At 29.6% G+C, this 19,252-nt stretch overlaps 1 protein-coding gene and 1 long non-coding RNA gene across 2 annotated transcripts in view; one reads left to right on the plus strand and one right to left on the minus strand.

Annotated features, from left to right (window-relative positions):
- Window positions 1–324: 324 nt before the first annotated feature.
- LOC148277429 (uncharacterized) lies at window positions 325–2,287 on the minus strand. The gene is made up of 3 exons (XR_015823479.1): window positions 2,148–2,287; window positions 1,949–1,997; window positions 325–1,676 (listed from the first exon to the last, which is right to left on the minus strand). It is a non-coding gene; the product is annotated as an uncharacterized LOC148277429 (long non-coding RNA).
- A 4,390-nt stretch (window positions 2,288–6,677) lies between these two features.
- Window positions 6,678–19,252, plus strand: part of SCaMC (Short Calcium-binding Mitochondrial Carrier) — a 52,869-nt gene continuing 40,294 nt past the window's right edge. The window contains exons 1-4 of the mRNA XM_088232891.1: window positions 6,678–7,113; window positions 8,239–8,365; window positions 15,810–15,897; window positions 18,039–18,150. Coding sequence (XP_088089017.1) covers window positions 6,922–7,113; window positions 8,239–8,365; window positions 15,810–15,897; window positions 18,039–18,150 — 519 coding nt within the window. The 5' untranslated portion in view covers window positions 6,678–6,921. The remainder of the gene's footprint in view (window positions 7,114–8,238; window positions 8,366–15,809; window positions 15,898–18,038; window positions 18,151–19,252) is intronic.

A 19,252-nucleotide genomic window follows, 5' to 3' on the forward strand; every position in this document is an offset into this window, starting at 1 on the left:
GATTTTTCTTTAAATGTGTACGTAGAAAACAAAAAATAATTCTTTATTTTGAATTTAGTACAGCGGTGAAATTATTTGCTATTAACCTATCTTTTTAAATTGTATTTTATGTACAAATTTATATTTTCAATGTTTTATTCTCTTCTTTAGACGGTTAAAAATATTTGTACAAAAACCATTTAAAATAATAAAAATAGGTCTTCATAATTTCACAAATAAGCTGGCAAATTTAATTAAATAAAACTTTCTTAAATATGGTCGGATATTCTTACTTTTTTTTTAAATAGTTTAAATTGTTTTTTGAAGGGTAAAAATAAAAATTGGTTTAGGTATAAGAATTTTTAATTTACTCACAGAAAATGACTCAATCTTGCAGTTGAATTTATGAAAACCTTGACGCAAGATGACAGGTTCAGCAAAGATTTCACTATGTTCCAATTAAATACATCAGCAATATCCTCAGCTTGAGGCCACACAAAAGTACCATTACGTTTGCGTCTTACAAATGACATAACAATATTAAAATTGTGGTTGTTAATGCGCTGATAACTTAACCTACAAATATTTGTCGTTTTGCATATCAACAGTGTTAAACTTTACTAAGCCTTCTTTACCGTTATTAATTTAAAGCGGATCAGACATTGTTTTTTTGTTTTCCTCGGCCGAAGATACGGAGGCACGTTGTTCATATTTGTCGTGATGACTTATGATGAATGTCTCAAAACCTGTTGATTCATCAACTGAGTAGGCATCAGAGTCTGTTGTGTCCGTGTCACTTTGACAAATTTTTCAATGTTCTCCTTTGTAAGGTGTTCGTTCTCTTTTGATCCTGATGGGGGAGAAAAATTGTATGGATTGTTATCCAATTGATGTGTGCTATAAAAAGTTTTGATGAACAGGATAACTGGCTTGTTATTTTCAGCGTGTATTTGAATTAAAACCCCCATCAGTTTTTTTATTTTATTTGTTAAATCTTTGGCAAAAAACCTGATTTATGGGCCAGTTTGAACAAAACATTCGGTTACCTCGTTTAAAATCATGTTTTTGTCGCTTACTTCATTTTCTTTTATATTTTCTACTTTGTTTAAGCAGCAGGTACTTTTTTTTTCTTCGGGTCAGCTGATGTATTCTTTTTCTGTTTTCTGGTTTTTGTCTTGGATCTTTTCAAAGTAGCGACAACCCTAGACGTGGGCAAAATTGTTAAAACACTAGCTAAAAAATCTAAGGCAATTTTGTCCACTTAAATATCTATTTTGTTTGTTCAAATAGATATGCAGAAATACTTTCTATAGCGTTGTTATTATGTATGCAATGAAATATATAAAACTTACTTGCCTCGTTTCAACACAAACTCCGCAACAACAAAAGTTTTGACACTATTTATGGATAAACAAAAACAGACCTTCAAGTTTAACTGCAAATTTCAAGTGATCAACTGAAACTGGCGGTGAACTGAATATTTAGTTTTGCCATGGAACTATCAAGATGTACTTACCAAATGTAATTATAATAATACCAGTAACTTTTCTTACTTTAATACATGATTTTGTTAAGGATTTCGGCAGTGGGCAAAATTGTCTTGCTTGGACTAAATTGTCATGTTTGACGGTATCTAAAATTTAGCATGTTCGCTTAATGCGTGGTGTACCAAAATCCATTCTTTCTTTAAAGATTTCCTGAAAACGAAAAGAAAATAAATATTAGGACAAAAGGAACATTTATGAAAATTGATTCCACTTAAGCAAAATATTAGGCAATTAATAAAAAATTTAATGCCCTTCGGTTCTGTCTGCTTTTGACATGACCAGACTTAAGATTTTGGTTTATCTGATCATGCCACGTCTTCCTTGCTCGTCCTCGTCTCTGAATTTGTTACCTGTCATTAGTATCTGTTTTATCCATAAATATTACCTTTGTAAAAAATATTCAATCACATAAAAAGACTTACTTCCTTTTTTTCGAAATGCATAACGTTGAATCGGGTTGTGGTCCCGCGGCTATTGTTGCCGACACACATATCAAAGGTCCGAGGAGAGGAGGTCCAGAATAGAAATATTTGTGGGAATAAAAAATAATAATAACTGATTGAAAATGTTTAAAAGAATTCATAAATGAAAATATACAAACCGAAAAGAGGATTTACTTACCCCGTAAAATAATATGGCCAAATATTCGAGAGCGCGGAAATGACAGCCGGATAGTTTATAACCTCAAAATTGACAAACATTAGATATTAATTATTTATTATTTATTTATTTATTTAATTGACGGACTTATGCAGTCCATTCTAACATTACTCATTACTTCTCGTATATAGCCTAATTAATTAAATGGAGAAACATTATAAAATGTTATCAAATTGAAAGATTGAAAATTCGTATTGTGACAACTAAGCAGTGTATGTTGAGCAAAATAATGTATTTGTGATTTTTTCAAATGTTTGGACTCTATGGTTTTGACCAGAAACCGCACACGCACATCTAACAGAAGGCGATTAAACTACTCATAAATGAGTAGGTTTACGTTTTGACCCATTAGTTTCTTTGTAGACGTCGCTCAGTACGCAACTCTTGATTTGAATTCAACTATGCCGTGTTGTGTCCTTTAAAAGTGTAGAAATAATGCTAGTAAAGAAACAGGGTGGGATCACATTTCATGTGTAATTAGCAAATGAATGTGTAAGTAGCAAATACATGACTTAAAAATTGAATTATTTTTCCATCTGTCAGATTGTAAAAAAATCTAAATGAACATTTCGTTAGTGTTTCTAGTAAATAGTAAATAAAAATAGGGTAGTAAATTTTTGTTTACCCTACTTTGCTCATCTAATTAGAGAGCTTATGAAAATTGGACCTCGGATTAAACAACTCTGTGGTGGACATTTGAACGACATTATCTTCAAAACATCAAATATTATTTTTCATGATATAAAAATATCCGTTTTATGAAAATTAAATTTGTTTTTTATTTTAGGTTCAAAAGTCCATTAATTCAATTACTCTTTTTAAATGACCTTTTACTTATCTACTTTGTTGTGTCAATCAATATTTCCGCGTGCACAATAAAATTTAAGAGAAATTAACAGATTGCTTTTGTTTAACCTTACATTTGTTTTGTGATTATATTTTTTCGCATCGTGCAACATTAAGTGAAAGGGGGGCATAATGGGGGCTTTTTTGGACACAGTACGATGTATTCAAATACGATTCTACGCTCTTTCTGGACTATTCTTAATTCTATGGTTTTGACATTTAAAAATGAATTCCATTGGAGTTATGCGCATTTTTACGCTCCTAACTTTTTTTTGTGTTTAATAAATTGAAGATTTTATGAGCTAGAAACCTTTTCGTGGAAAAGGTGTACATTTATCTGAAAACCGCACGTAAATCGGTCCGGTAGTTATTAAGTCCGTCGAAGACAACCATTCGAACATTGCCTTTTATACACAGATTAATAGTATTATATATATATTTATAGAAGAAGATAGAAAGATAGATAGAAGATAATAAAGATTTATATATGTTGTCCTTAAGTAGTTTTCATCTCAAAGTAAAGGAATTTGTAATTTTGCTGATACATAATAATATTATCCGCTTTGAATATTATTTTTATGCATTTCGTCGTGTAGAATACGGGAAGCATAGAAAAATCGTACCTATTTTACATATCAATAAAAGCTTATTTCGTTTGCATTAGAAATGTACGCATCGCCTATGTCTTTTCCCGCCATTTCACATTGCTTTTGGTGCCGCGTCATTAGTGATGGGCATCCAAAAACAAACAATTAATTTATGCGATTATTTTTAATTAATTTATTCATAAGGAAAACGATTATATTATGTTTTATTTTCTAGAAAAAACTTTATGGCTTTTTATAGTAGCAATTTCTGATTTTTGTTTTCGTATATGATATGGCTAAAACTACCCTGTTCTAAAAAAATTTGAACTCACACCATTTTAAAAAAACCGCGTTTCAAAGATATTATGTTAAAACTTTACTGGGTTCTATTTTTTACGTTTTTGACCCATCCATCCATACGCAATACAATATCATTAGAATGAGGCACTTAATCAGCTTAAAATTATTTCTTTCAAATTCCGGCGCTGCCGTAAGATCCATTTTGATAATAATTCATAATAAACACCTCATAAACACATATGCTTTGAATAATTAATACCATGGTTTAAAAGGGGTTTATATTTTACATGACAACACATTGGCAAACTAATATAAAAAAAAATGCCAGGTTTACTAAGTGGTTCAATTTTAAGATTAGTTTAAGCTCCCATCAATAATGTAAGTAAAGAAGCCCGCCCAATTTAACTAGGGGTTATTTTTAATCTTCTTGAATCGTCGTGCATCCAATAACATTCACATATTTGCGCTCACAATTTTGTAAATGCATGATTATTTGCAGCTCATAAACGCAATACATGAAAATAGTTTTTTAATTTGTTTATAACAATACTGATAATTTAGCGTCATTAATTTATTATAAATGTCAAATTAATATTAACGTTCATATAATCCGAATGAAAAACATAATTATAGCTTTTTAAAAAATACATATATTAAAATTATTTATTTACAATTCTTGATGGAATTAATTAGTTATTATAAAATCTTTTCTTAAAGTACACCGCCAACACATTTTTCAGTGATTTGTGTCACTCTGTTCCATTGAAATATTGCGTATTGTATCTTTTTCAACTTATTTTTAAATGTACTTACACTTAAGATAGTATATAGTTTTATAATAATTTTATAATATGGTTTTATAAGATGAAAACTTCGCCGGTCCTTTAAATTTCAGTCTAACTGTGTAAAATATAAAACTTTGTAACTGTACTGTATGTTTTCTAAATAAAAGAAAAAAAGAAAAATAATTATAAATTATCCTCACACTGTATAATATTCTCCACTCTGAAGATGCCAAATAGAGTGAAAGCGCTAATTGGTCAAATAAATAAATGGAAGTGTACCAAGTATTTTTAAATTAAAAACTTATATAAGTAAATAAATCATAATTATATTTATTTATTTAACTTTTTGTACATGGTGTTATTTGTACATTGGCGGGCTTATTGCCAAATGACAATTTCTTCCAACCAACCGATAAAATAATAGTTTCATTTTTACAGTTCAAGTTACAGAACATATTCAATAGAACAAAATATTAAAAAGCTAAAGAAAATTACCTTAAATCAAAATTATTACTCAATGGGAAAAAGGAAAAAAAGAGGAAAGAGGAAAGGAGGAAAGATTAAGGAAGACAAAGGAGAATTATAGGTATAAATGATATGATATTCTGTGAATTTAAAGGTTTTTGTTTGCATGTAATAAAAGTTCTAAGCTAAAAAAAATATTGTTATTTCATAAAATAAGGTTCTTATAAAACGCATTAAATAATAATGAAGAATTTCAGCCCTACGGGATGGCTATTGGATACAAAAAATATTTTATTGGACGCGGTAAAAATTAGAACATAAAATTCTATAGCAAAGATTCTTGAATATGTAAGAAGAAATAATAATCATAAATATTTGAATAAAAACTCACTATTCTGAACGTCACTGGTTCATATGAACCAACCAATGATATGAGGGCTGTGAAGGATATCCGATTTGCTTACCGTAAATGAACCAATTGGAAAAACTGACAGAGAAGAACCTCTGACGTCACAGGTGGAGTTATTTCAGAAATATAAACCTTTGTTGAAAAATCATAGCGCTGATAATGCGATATATAAAAATATCCAGAATTGTTTTTTGGTTTAGTTTATTGGTATATTAACAAATGACAAAAAATAAAACAACAATTAACTTCGTCATTGAAAACTGTAAAATACGTTTTGAAAAATTGATAATTTTCTGTTTCATAATTAACAAAAATTGAGCAACGAAAAAAAAAAACGTTTTTCTATTTTTATTTTTCTAAATATTTTCTTTTATTCATAACATAACATTTAAAGTGGTAAGATTAATGGATGCCAAAAAATAATTTTACATACTTAAATTGTGAATTTAAAGACACCCGCAAGACATGGTAATTTATATTTGTTAGATTACAGTGCTTTCTGCGTTTACTTTTGTTTCGGCACTATTATGTACTATATTTATAAATATATAATAAAATAGTTTTCTTGCTCTTTAAATTTAATAAACTTATATTTTCTACCTCCTTAAAAAAATACTTTCTATTTAAAATTTAAAATTTTGTATGCACATTTCGTTTATTTTTTTATAATTTATGTCGAATCATTTTATTTTTATGAATCTGCTGTATTAACGTATTTAAATATTATAATTCCATTTTAATTTTTCTTTTCTTTCTCATATTATATTGAAGTGTATATATTTTATTAAATATGTGTTTTTGTAAGGTAAAACGCACTGCGTGCCGTGTATATAAATGAATAAATAAATATTATAAATACGTTTATTTGTTTCCCATTGACAATATTCATTTATTTAACTTTTAATTTCGATTTCTGCATTCTTATACATATGTGTGACTTATAAAATGCGAAAAGCTGAGTAATTAATAAAATCTAACCGGGTTTGGCAAACCGGCAAAAAAAAGTTAGTGCGATTTAAAATAAAATCGATTACGAGATTATGGTGTCCGTGTTCGCTTCACTAATACCAGGTGTGGTGGGGATAACTGTGGAACGAACAGTGAACGAGCGACCGATCGGCGGACCGAGAATCAGTACTTTTCGAAACGTCGGGCGATCTGCACGCTCCAGTAGCTCGCTCTTGCTGTATTCAATTCTTCACACGACTGATTGGTAAACGTATTTATTTTGCATTATTAAATTCTAATTTACACTTTAAAAAATTGAGTTTTTTATCACCACCGGCTTGAATTACCGCTAATTACTTAAGTTAATATTAATTTAAATCGGACACCGTTTTACAATGCCGTCAACCCAGAATGGCCCAGCAGTGAAATGTCGTCCTCCCCTAAAGATCGAGGAGCTGCCAAAAGAAGATGAAGAACGTCTTGAGAAGCTGTTTTCTAAGTTGGATGTCGACGGAGATGGAAAAATTGATATTCACGATCTGTCTAGAGCTCTTCGGGAATTCGGCCTGCATCAGAAGTATGCTGAGGTTAGTAAAATCATCTGTATATTGGTTCTGAACGTAATTATTATATCCTTTGATGGCAGTTTGCTGTTAGAGCGCCTTTATATGCAAACTTGATCAAATTATCGCTTGCAGTCATCATCCCGATCAGTATCTGTCGACAATCTGACGTTGACATACTATGAGTTCGTAAAAAGCCATACTTTAAAAAAATACATGAATGCCACGTTGTGCATAAATTCGCCATAAAAATTGGGTGATATTTTTACTGAAACATGCATCTTTTTCTGTTAAGTATTTTAAAACATTGAAATAGCTACGTTGTCATCTTGATCCTGTGTCATGTAAAACTATTGTGCTCATGCATACATATTTATTAATACAGCCCTAACCTGACAGCAGGCATGTGGTATTAAAAAATACTCATTTTATCTATTAGATATTCATACTGATACTCTACTGCCTACTTTGCCAGCATTTTTTAGTTCAAAGTTTATGAAACTCTGTCATGGCCATCATTCTGTCATTGTAATATTTATATATCTGTGTAAATTAAGCTGATCTCAAAGTCAATTTTACTAATAACCGGCATGGTTTTAATCAGAAATTCTCAAACATATTTCGCCCACTATTTTGAGAATGAAAAATTGTGTTGAAGCCCCCAAAATAATTAATTTACAATCTGTTGTGCAACACAAAAGAATTAAATTACATTTTGTTGTGCAATCGAAGTGTTACCTAGGGAGAGGAGAAGTCCATGCATGAGAAATTGCCATACCAGCCATGACCAATTTGTAAAACTGGGACGTGTGGCAAGCATTTTAAAGACTTTTAATCAGCCATCGCCCCCAATTTTATCTGGGCCTTCTACCCTCCCTGAATGCCTTCAGTGTTCACAATGGGGCATCATCGCCCACTTTGAGAAATACTGGTTTAAATACTAAATAAAACCATCACTTCTTAGCTATATAATTAATGAAATCTTCGGAATAAATGTTTTTATGTTTTTATATTATGTCACGTTTTCTCATTTTGTATGGTTAATTTGTCCAATTATAATTATGAATGACTTTTCATCTCTGATTATAGAAATCACTCAAAATCTCATTACGTGTTTTATTTATTAGGTTTTATTTTATTATATTTCAGAAATTCTTGGCCCAGTCGGATTCCAATGACAGCGGTGATGTGAGCCTATCTGAATTCATCCACTATGTAAAGGAACATGAAAAAAATCTTAAACTTCAGTTCACCCACCTTGACAAGAACCAAGATGGTAATTATTACTTGTATTTTTATAATCCTCTCTCTATGGAAATAAATCAGCAACTCAATCAACGAGAAATTAAAATTGAAAAAAAGTATGAACATTATCTGTTTGTAGTGTTCAAACCCTTAGACTGCGAATCCCGAACATAGTCAATTTTTGTTAACGTGTAGTCATTTTTGATATTTACTCTCTAACTGTAACCTCTATGAGCCTAATTTATAAACCTGGTATGGAATTACGCCTAGGCATAGTTATAGAATAAGGATGGTATAGTAAAAATTCTTTTAAAACTTTGCATAAAATTATTTTATTTTATTGACACGTATGGCAAAATTGCCTTTTACAAAACTATAATATGAACATATCTAGTTTAGAAACAAAATTTAAACCTAAAAATTGTATAATACATTCAGGAGAAGTTTAAAATAATTAAAAATAAATGTAAAAATCAGATTAAATAATAAAATAAATTATTATAGTTATACCCGGTATAGAGCTGAGATAGTGACCATAGAAACTTGAAGCATGGTATAACGATGGAATAAGCCTGCAATCTGTCAAATGGATTGCATTTATCTCAAATTTAAACAATTTAGAAAACATGCTGTCTTTTTAGAGATTTCAAAGTGAAAAATCATTTATTGATGTAAAAATGATCATCAAATTTATATTACATTCAGATAAATTTTATTTAGCATATTTTAAAAATGACCTTTAATATGTTTTGCATTATTTATGCATAAAAGATTTATTACATTATATATTTAAATTTATTAAATAAAAATATGTGCATCTTAACATTTATCAATGGCATATTTCATTTCGGTATGTAATTTTTTTTTTTTATGACTAATGTCAATCTGTGCATGGTGTATGGTGCAATCTGCGTATGAATCGTTTTTCTTCAATTATTTATATTGAATATTCCCTTTCCAAAGTCCATGACGGCCAGAGAATATAATTTATTTACAGTTTGTTCTTTTTTAAGAAATTCCAAGTCATTAACACCACAATAATTAAATAAAACATTAATAAATAAATATCATTATTGATTTTGATAGCCTCGGATTTTGTAAGTTATGCTTGACATTTGTTCAATTCGTTTTGTCTTGTTACTAAAATGAATAACGCATTAGTATTTGTAACTGCACATGGGCACACAGCTTGTTCATAAATGTATGCAGAAATGTGGCGTAGATAAAAAAAACGATGGAATCAGCTTAGCACACTTATGTTTCGGCCTCATGGTGTAAAGGTCAGATCGTTTCCCGGCATGGTTTATATGAAATATTTATTTAAAGATAGGTTAACAAATTACAACAGGCATGGAGATACCTTAGAAAAGAAAATATGGAAGTCTAGGCATTTACAGGGCTTATGACCTGTCATTAACTGGTTTAAGTGGCCATTTTACACACTCTAACATTCACCATTTTGCATATGTTTGAACACCTATATTAATCAACAAATGGAAGGAAATATGGGTGTTCAAACATAGGCAAAATGGTGAATGTTACACCGTGTGTAAAGTGGTCACTTAAACCAGCCAATGACAGGTCATAAGCCCTGTAAATGTCTAGACTTCCATATACCCTTTTCTAAGGTATTCTCCATCCCTGTTATAATTTGTTAATCTTAATGACTCCCGAGGGGGTTGAAATCCAGTCTTTTCTCTACAAACATTTGGACAAACTCAAATATTTTAATTAAAGATAGGTGTTTACACACCAGCATATTTCATAGTCCCTGGACTGATTGGTACCTGAAGCGACTGATCATCTTATCTTCGTGTAATAAAAAAAAAAAAATTATGATATGCTGCGATTGGTGTACCAATGCAGTGCCCTATACTTAATTTTTATGTTTACTCTTTTGTCTTATATACATATATATTTCTCGTTTACTTTTTTTTTTATACTTAAAATTTTTTTTTTTTTTACTTTTTAAAAAGAATTTTAAAACTTTTTTTTTTACTTTTCTTCATTTTTTTTTTTTTTTTTTTTTTTTTTTTTTTTTTTTTTTGTTTACTGTTTATTATGTTACTGTTGTTTACTGTTTATTATGTTACTGTTGTTTACTGTTTATTATGTTACTGTTGTTTATTGTTAATGTTTACTTTTTTTTTTTTTACTTTTGTTAAAACTTTTTTTAAACTTTTTTTAAAAACTTTAAAACATTTTTCTGTATAAAAATTTTTTTGTAAAATTTTTTTGTTTACTTTTTATTGTTAATGTTTACTTTTTTTTTTTTACTTTTCTTCATTTTACTTTTTTGTAATTTTTTTTTTTGTATTTTTTTTTTGTTTCCTGTTTATTATGTTACTGTTTACTGTTTATTATGTTACTGTTGTTTATTGTTAATGTTTACTTTTTTTTTTTTACTTTTTTTAATACTTTTTTTAAACTTTTTTTTTAAAAACTTTTTTAAACATTTTATAACAAAAATTTTTTTCTTAAAATTTTTTTAAAAACTTTTTATTGTTAATGTGTACATTTTTTTTTTTGTTATTTTTTTTTTGTTTACTGTTTATTATGTTACTGTTGTTTACTGTTTCATTATGTTACTGTTGTTTATTGTTAATGTTTACTTTTTTTTTTACTTTTCTTCATTTTACTTTTTTGTATTTTTTTTTTGTTTCCTGTTTATTATGTTACTGTTATACTGTTTATTATGTTACTGTTGTTTATTGTTAATGTTTACTTTTTTTTTTTTTTTACTTTTTTTAATACTTTTTTTAAACTTTTTTTTAAAAAACTTTTTTAAACATTTTATAACAAAAATTTTTTTTAAATTTTTTTAAAAACTTTATTGTTAATGCTTACATTTTATTTACTTTTCTTCATTTTATTTTTTTGTTAATTTTTTTGTTTGTTTACTGTTTATCATGTTACTGTTGTTTACTGTTTCATTATGTTACTGTTGTTTATTGTTAATGTTTACTTTTTTTTTACTTTTAAAACTTTTTTTAAAAACTTTTTATTGTCAATGTTTACTTTTTTTTTTACTTTTCTTCATTTTATTTTTTTGTAATTTTTTTTTTGTTTACTGTTGTTTATTGTTAATGTTTACTTTTTTTAAACTTTTTCTAAAACTTTTTTCGTTTACTATTTTTTTAAAAACTTTTTATTGTTTTAATTATTTTTATTTTTATTGTTTTAAGATACGCTGCGATTGGTGTACCAATGCTGTGCACTATGGTTAATTTTTATGTTTACTTTTTATCGTTTTATTTTTTTTGTTATTGTTTACTTTTTCTTTTCTTATTGTTTCCTTTTTTTTTTTTCGGATTACAAATATAAGTATACAATATATCTACTAAATACAAATACCCTTTGCGTAAAAGAAAAAACAATTCTTTTATACATAATGGGGAGTGACATCTTACAACAGTTTGTTTATTTTATTTTTAATTATTAATATTTTTAGGAAAACATAAATTAGGTGTACCGGGCTTTGTGGTATAGGTTTCGCTTCCAGTTCCTCATCTTTAACCCGGAATAGAGCGATGAAATCAATCAACATGCAATGCATTAGCTTGTAGTATTTAGCAGGTACACATTATTAATGTTGCTTGCTATCTGCGCCGTGTCAGTAATGCGACCGAACTCGTATTCAAAAATAATGCAAATTTTTAACTTACCCATCATTCAAGTCAATGATATCTAAACAGACCACCAAAAACAAATGGCGAATTTATGTTTAAGAAAAAAATGGGGTTTTAATGCAAAATAATTCTTAAATTCTGATTTCCTGCGCAAATAAAAGTCCTTCTTCATTTCCTTTCCACTCCTAATGGTGCATAGCACACTGCATTGGGACACCAATTGCAGCGTATCTTGATAATTTTTGTTACATGAAAGAAAGGCTTCAGGTGCCAGTCCAGGGACTATGAAATATTCTAGTGTTAAAACATCGATTTAAATAAATATTTCACATCAACCATGTCGGTAATTGGACCTGAGACTTCTTGCATGGCAGGCAAACACGCTGACCACTAAACCGCGAGGCTGAAATGTTGTAAACATCATCCCATTCCACCAAAAGATGATCAACATACTATTTTCGGAATGATAAACATTCGGTGTTAGTGGTACATATTTACACTTTGCAATCCAGTCACATTCGCACTTATTATTAGAAATGAGATGTAGTTATAATTTTTTATTCTGTGTTTTTTAATATGTTCATTAATATTCACGTCTGTTTCATAGTGAATAATATTTAATTATTTTAAAATCTAAGAATAAAATAGTAGTCATATGAAAATAAACTAATTAGTCTAGTTATTGTATCATCATCATCATTCCCTTTCTGCACCTAATGGTGCATAGGGCATTGCATTGGTACACCAATGAGGAAGTTTGATGGTTTTTAAAAAAAAAAAATCTTTTGTTAATAGACTAATTAACCAAGCCAAAATGTTTACTAAACATTTTTATATATCTTATTATCACCGCTATGATTTTGGTTTTATTTATTTTGTTTACTAAACATTTTTATATTTCTTATCACCGCTATGATTTTTAGTTTTGTATTTCTGAAATTACGCGTCTCGAGTTCTCTTAGCTTCTCGGTCAATTCTGCCGATTGGTCAGTTTACGCTAAGTAAACTGGAAATCTTTCACAACTTTCTTATCATTAGTTGACTTATATGTTCAAAGTAGTACATTTTTATTACAATATTTTTTGTACATTTTCAAGAAACTACCATATAATTGAATGCTCTAATTTTTACCGCGCATAAGAAATCATTTTTTGTATCCAATTTTCCGTAGAGCTGTAGTTCTTCATTGCTGCATAACTTGATCATTTTTGTTACATGAAAATAAGATGATCAGTCTTACGCTTCATGTACCAGTCTGGGGATTATGAAGTATTCTAGTGTAAAACACTTATAAATACTTATTTATTTTTAGTCTTGAAATTGTACAAACATAATATATGAATGTCCTAATATTAACTTATATCTAATTATTATTAAAACATATACTAATTATTAACATTTCTAAACAATATTTCATATCAATCATGTCGGGAATCAAACCCGAGACTGCTTGCATGGTAGGCAACGTGCTGACCATTACACCACGAAGCAGATGGATTATTTTACCATACATTATCATGTATAGATTTTTTTTTTTCATAAATTATTATTTCCTTTAGTTTAATGAAATCTTGCAAATATAATAATTTTCTTCACAATACTATATTTATATATTATATTTCTTATTTATTTTCCCTGAAACACACATAGTAAAATCACTTGGTAATAATAATCCCTGAGACTTAATAATACAATCTTTAGGCATGCAGTACTAAATTATGTAAATTTATGCAAAATCGATACATACAGTTCGTTTAACCTTTTTATGTAGGTCGGAAAATCAAAAAAAATCTAATCTCGCTGACAAGAGTAACTGACATACACAATCACAACACGCGAAGATCACAACATTACCACTTACAATGAGCCAAAACAAGAATAGGCCAACCCCGACTTATGAACAATGGACTGACGATGTACAATGACTTACTGCACAATATTAAAACAGCGACTATACAGAAATTAAAAAAACTAACCAAATAATATAATGAAAACCAACAATCTTAACTGAAGATGTATAGTATAAATCGTAAGGTTTTTTTTATTAAATTATAAATAGTAAAATATAATTGTATACATTTTTAGTATGCTCTATTAGTAATATTTTTTTTTTTATTGTTTATGTAGATGAGAAAATGATTAAGGATTATTTTATTAGTAAACTTCTTATTGCTCACACATAAACAAAGACCATTGAAGATTCTATGGTTACTTTGTGGAAATTGTTTATATTTTAACACATTGCTAGTGGGTATTTTGGGGCTTATCCACGTCTAAAAGTGGGAATTTATTTCACATTTTGTGAGAAATTATGTTTCACATAAAATAGATAACACACATTTATTTTTAGACTGTTGCTTATTTTAAAATTCTTTTTGCATACTATTGAATTCTTTATTGTAATTACAATACAAATTATCATGTTTCTTATAAACAGCTATGATCTTCAATGTTAAATTAAAATATTTTTAAAATGTATATTTTGTGAAATACAGAACAATAAACACTATTAGTGTTTAATGTATGATATCTTTGAAAACATGTCCCTTTATGTAATGGCAATCACAAAATTTACTCATATAGCTGGTTTTGCTACATTTTTTGTGAACGGCGCACAAATGATGTCTCCTTAGTATATTCTTCTTTATACCAATGCCTTTGATCTTTTCTAATCATCTTTTTACATATCCATAGGGAGTCGTCCTGGAGGATCATGTTTTGAACTTTTTTCATTGTATTATAAAAACAAATCTAAAAAATAACTTTTTAGTAACAGTTCACTACTGCGATTGATTACGAATAATATACACAAATGGTTGGGTATTTTAAATATGTTGAATAACTTGTAATGGCGCAATATATTATTGAGAAAGGAATGTAGATTACAACTTTACAGTATTGCGAAACTACCGAAGAAATATAATGAAAGATTAAAAAAAAAAAAAATCATTGATTAATATAATTACATAATATATACATGTTTATTTTTCTATACAATCTACTTTTATAATTTTTGTATGTAACAAACAAAACGTCTATCTTGTAGTGCCTGTTGTATTTCAATTTAAATTCACCGCTATTTTTATGATTTAGATTCCATAGTCTAATTCCTAGAATCGCCAGATACTTCATAGTACCCCTTCTATCAATATGTAACGTGTAATTTTTACTTCACAAAACATCCAAGGACAGATGTGTTTTGTCATTTCTCGCGCTCTAGCGATAGTAGCAAAAGATGTGTTTACTCGGTCCCCGCTAACAATGTGTTAAAATCGAATGTATGTATGTTACTCTTATATTGGCTCGAATATATTGAAAGTGTTTTTTTTTTCCTTGGCGATGTAGCGGCAGCAATAAGTAAATATTTGTGAAATTTATTTCGATGTAAATGATGCTTTGGGTTAAAATCTTGACACCTTCTGTATTAATAAGAATGCAAATTAGTATGTTCCAACCTGCATGACTGAATACATCTGAAGCCATTGAATGGTTAACAGATGTGTTTGGTAGTCACACATGTTAGCAAGCTTGGTTTAGTTATTATAAATATCATTGAGATACTATACTCGAGATCTTGCTTGAGATGCTTTTCTCCATAAAAGTAATATATCGCTAAACATTATTTCAGTGCTGGTAGAACATTAGACTAGTATGAATAATAAGGATAGGTGTGTTAACAGTTTTCCAACTATAATGTCGCCAAAATATTGACATTACTAAATTTAAAATGAAGATGATTTCGCCTCTCTTCGAATAAAGTTAACTATCCATAAACAATTTTGTCATAATTAAACTATGCTACTATATTTTGGGTGTCATTTAACTTTGCTATAATTTGTATTCTAGGCAAAGTTGATCTAGAAGAACTCATCTTTGCATTCGCAGAACTGGGAATCGCCATGGACAGAAAGGAGGCAACTAATTTACTAAAAAGGTATGTATTATCATAATTGTTTCTCAATATACTACTGTAGGATTATTATTTAATCAGGGTTCTGGCAGCATTAAGAATAGGTATATTTCTGTGCTTGGAATAAAACAGAATCTGATGAGGGTTTTCTACTAATTTTTATTTACATTTTATTTCGTGTTAAAATCCTGAAAAATTAAATCCGTTGAAGATTGGTCCACCTTGTGACCTGGTAGTATTTGGGTACAATGTTTGTGGTCTTGGCCCTGGTTCTTGGCAGGTGAAAGATGATTATTCTGAATACTACTTCAAGTTACAGTCAATTAAATATTGCAGAAAACAAGACCTTTTCAATAAATATTTAATGTCAATAATTTTGTTAATCGAACCCAAGAACTCTTGCATAGTAGATAAATATGCTAACCTCTTTAACTAGGAGGCGAGTCTGTATCATCAAAATAAAATATTATATTTTAAAACATTTCTATTTTCTAACTGAATTTTTAAAAAGTAAATTTGTATGGTAAACTTAGTCAATTTTTCTTTAATAATTTGCAGTACCAAAATTAGTACATTTCCCCAACCCGAAAGCCTCAAATCTTGGGATAATGCCAAATACTGGGGCCAAAAATTGTTGGTCGAACAGAAAAATAATTGTAAAATGTATGTTGTGATTTATAGCAACTAGTTAAATAAACAATGCGTTTTTAAATAACATGTTTTGATCTTGAGTTTTTCAACATTATCTAAATTGAATGTTGTCTTGATTGCACATAAAAATAAATGTTCAAAGCTTATTCCTTCTTTTGTCTTGATAAAAGTAAATTGCATAATTCTTTAAGTTTTGAATTAGATTTTATGGACGTCATATATTCTCCGCATTTTTACATAATAATAACACCGTTGAACTCCGTTTATTGGAATTCCAGTCATCCAGATAGCCAAATATCTGGATTGTAATCAGGAAATAAAAATGTGTATTTATATGTGAGAACACAGCATCTAGTACAATCCTAAATGCCGGAAAAATATAGTATTATCATTGTGGTAACAAATGCAGGTGTGTTCTAACTGTGGTTAGTTCTATTTAATTGCAGGTATAACTGTCAGCGTCTGCTCCCACATAGTTATACTTTACCTTGGCATATTTTCTTCAATCATTTAACTTGCAATTATTTATTAATGAAGTAACTTTTTTTTTAATTAACAAAAAATATTGTCTATCATTCTTCATTTTGCCTATGCTTGAAAATTCGTATTTTATTATGTTTGTTTTATCATCATTCCCTTTCTGTACCTAATGGTGCATAGGGCACTGCATTGGTACACTAATCGCAGCTTATCCTGATCACTTTTACGTGAAGGTAAGATGATCAGTCTTACGCTTCAAGTACCAGTCCAGGGACTATGAAATATTCTAGTGTGAAAACACCCTTTTAAATAAATATTTCACATCAACCATGTCGGGAATCGAACCCAAGACCTCTTGCATGGCAGGCTAACCCGCTGACCATTACACCACGAGGTCGATGAATGTTTGTTTAAAGATTAAAAATATATTTATTCATCTTTCTGTTTACGAAGCTCCCTGTCACTGTGTAACATAATAAGAACTGACTCATTTCTTATATGCTCTGTCATTTTAGTGATCCATAAACCTCTTACAATCCCATTTATGGAACATATTTGTTTATTTATTCAACTTCTTTTACAATATCTATGTACCCATTTTAAATCTGTTATTGTGAACATATAGCGCTTGTACAAATATAAATGAACTGTCTACTGCTGGACATAGCCTTCCCCGATATTCCTCCACATATTCCCGTCTTGCGCTTCTAGCATCCAATCACCAGCAGTCTCTTAACATCATCTGACTATCGTGTAGCGGTCTCTCTCTACTTCTTTTGACTTCGCGAGGTCTCCACTCGACCACCCTTTTAGTCCATATTTGACCTTATAGTCTGGCGACATGTTTCGCATATAACCATTTAAGCTTAGCCACCAAGATAAACACAGTGTATTTAAAAACACAGTAAAAAATATTTAAAACGACTGTAAATTGATTATAGGGAAGTTTGGTCAGGTAAAGGAATTTGGAAGGGAAAGAAAGGCATATAAATATTTGATTGAATTGTTTATTAAAAATCTGTTATTTGTTTCAGGATGGACCAGGACGGTAGTCTGAATATCAGTTATGATGAATGGCGTGACTATCTGCTGCTGGCTCCCAGTACCGACATTCATGGCCTCATTAACTTCTGGCGTCATTCAACAGTAAGTTGTTTCCTTTGTATTATTACTAATCTGAAATGCCATTTCCGATTTCTCGGATCCCACTTTCTTGAATGTTTTGTATGATGATTTCCTTAGTCTGCCTTTGCTGACGGGGTGTACCATTATCGCTTATGCGAATAATACTGTTTTACTGCTCTCTGGAGATAGCCGAAGAGAGTTACGAGTTTATATATTAATTTGACTAGAAGGTAACAGTCAGCTACCGCCTATAAGATAAGTTATCTATAATACAAAATAAATAAAAAATATTTATGAATCAATCTGTAAAGCGCCCTTGAAGGATATATTACGGAAATGGCGCTACAAACACTGCCCATAATAAAAATATTGATGTAAGACATGTAGGGCCTTTTAGCAGTATAAAATTAGGCCTTGGCATAGTGGTAAAATAAGGATAATATAGTAAAAATTCTTGCTTATGAACCTCGCATAAAGTTATACTCGGTATAGAGCTAGTATAGCGACCATAGTTACTTATTCCATACTTATACCTGGGTCAACATGGTAAAGCGCTAAACCCTCATTCTGTTATCTGTCACATTATTGTAAAATGAATTTCATTCATGTCAAATTTAAACAATTTAGAAAACATGCTATTTTTCCAGAGATTTTAAAGTAAAAAATATCATTTATAAGTGTTCACTCGGCTTTCATTCTTCCTCTGCCAGTTCCATGTTTCACTTCCATACATAAGTGTTCGGACCAAAACTCTGTTGTGCACTGCCAGTTTAGCTTCGATTGACATATTTTGATTAGCAATTACTGTGCTTAGTGCGCCGTTCATTTTGTTGCCCACGTTCACTCTACTTTCAACGTCTTTTTCTACTCTTCCATCTCTTGAAAACATGCTTCCCAGATTCACAAATTCTTCTTCTTGTTCAAGAAATTCGTTGTTTTATACTTATTATGCAGTCAGTAACCTCACATCCCCTTTCAAATTCCATCACTTTTGACTTACTTTCGTTCATCGCTAATTCACTCTCCAGGTATGCATCATACATTCTAGAGACAATTTTTTGCGAATCCTCGTTGCTGCTTGCTAACAGAACGGCATCATCAGCATACAACAAGGTGCTTACTG

This window comes from Micrasema longulum, unplaced genomic scaffold (genome assembly GCF_059751315.1).
Source record: "Micrasema longulum isolate JH-2025_06_02 unplaced genomic scaffold, ASM5975131v1 h1tg001033l, whole genome shotgun sequence".
Lineage (NCBI taxonomy): Eukaryota > Metazoa > Arthropoda > Insecta > Trichoptera > Brachycentridae > Micrasema > Micrasema longulum.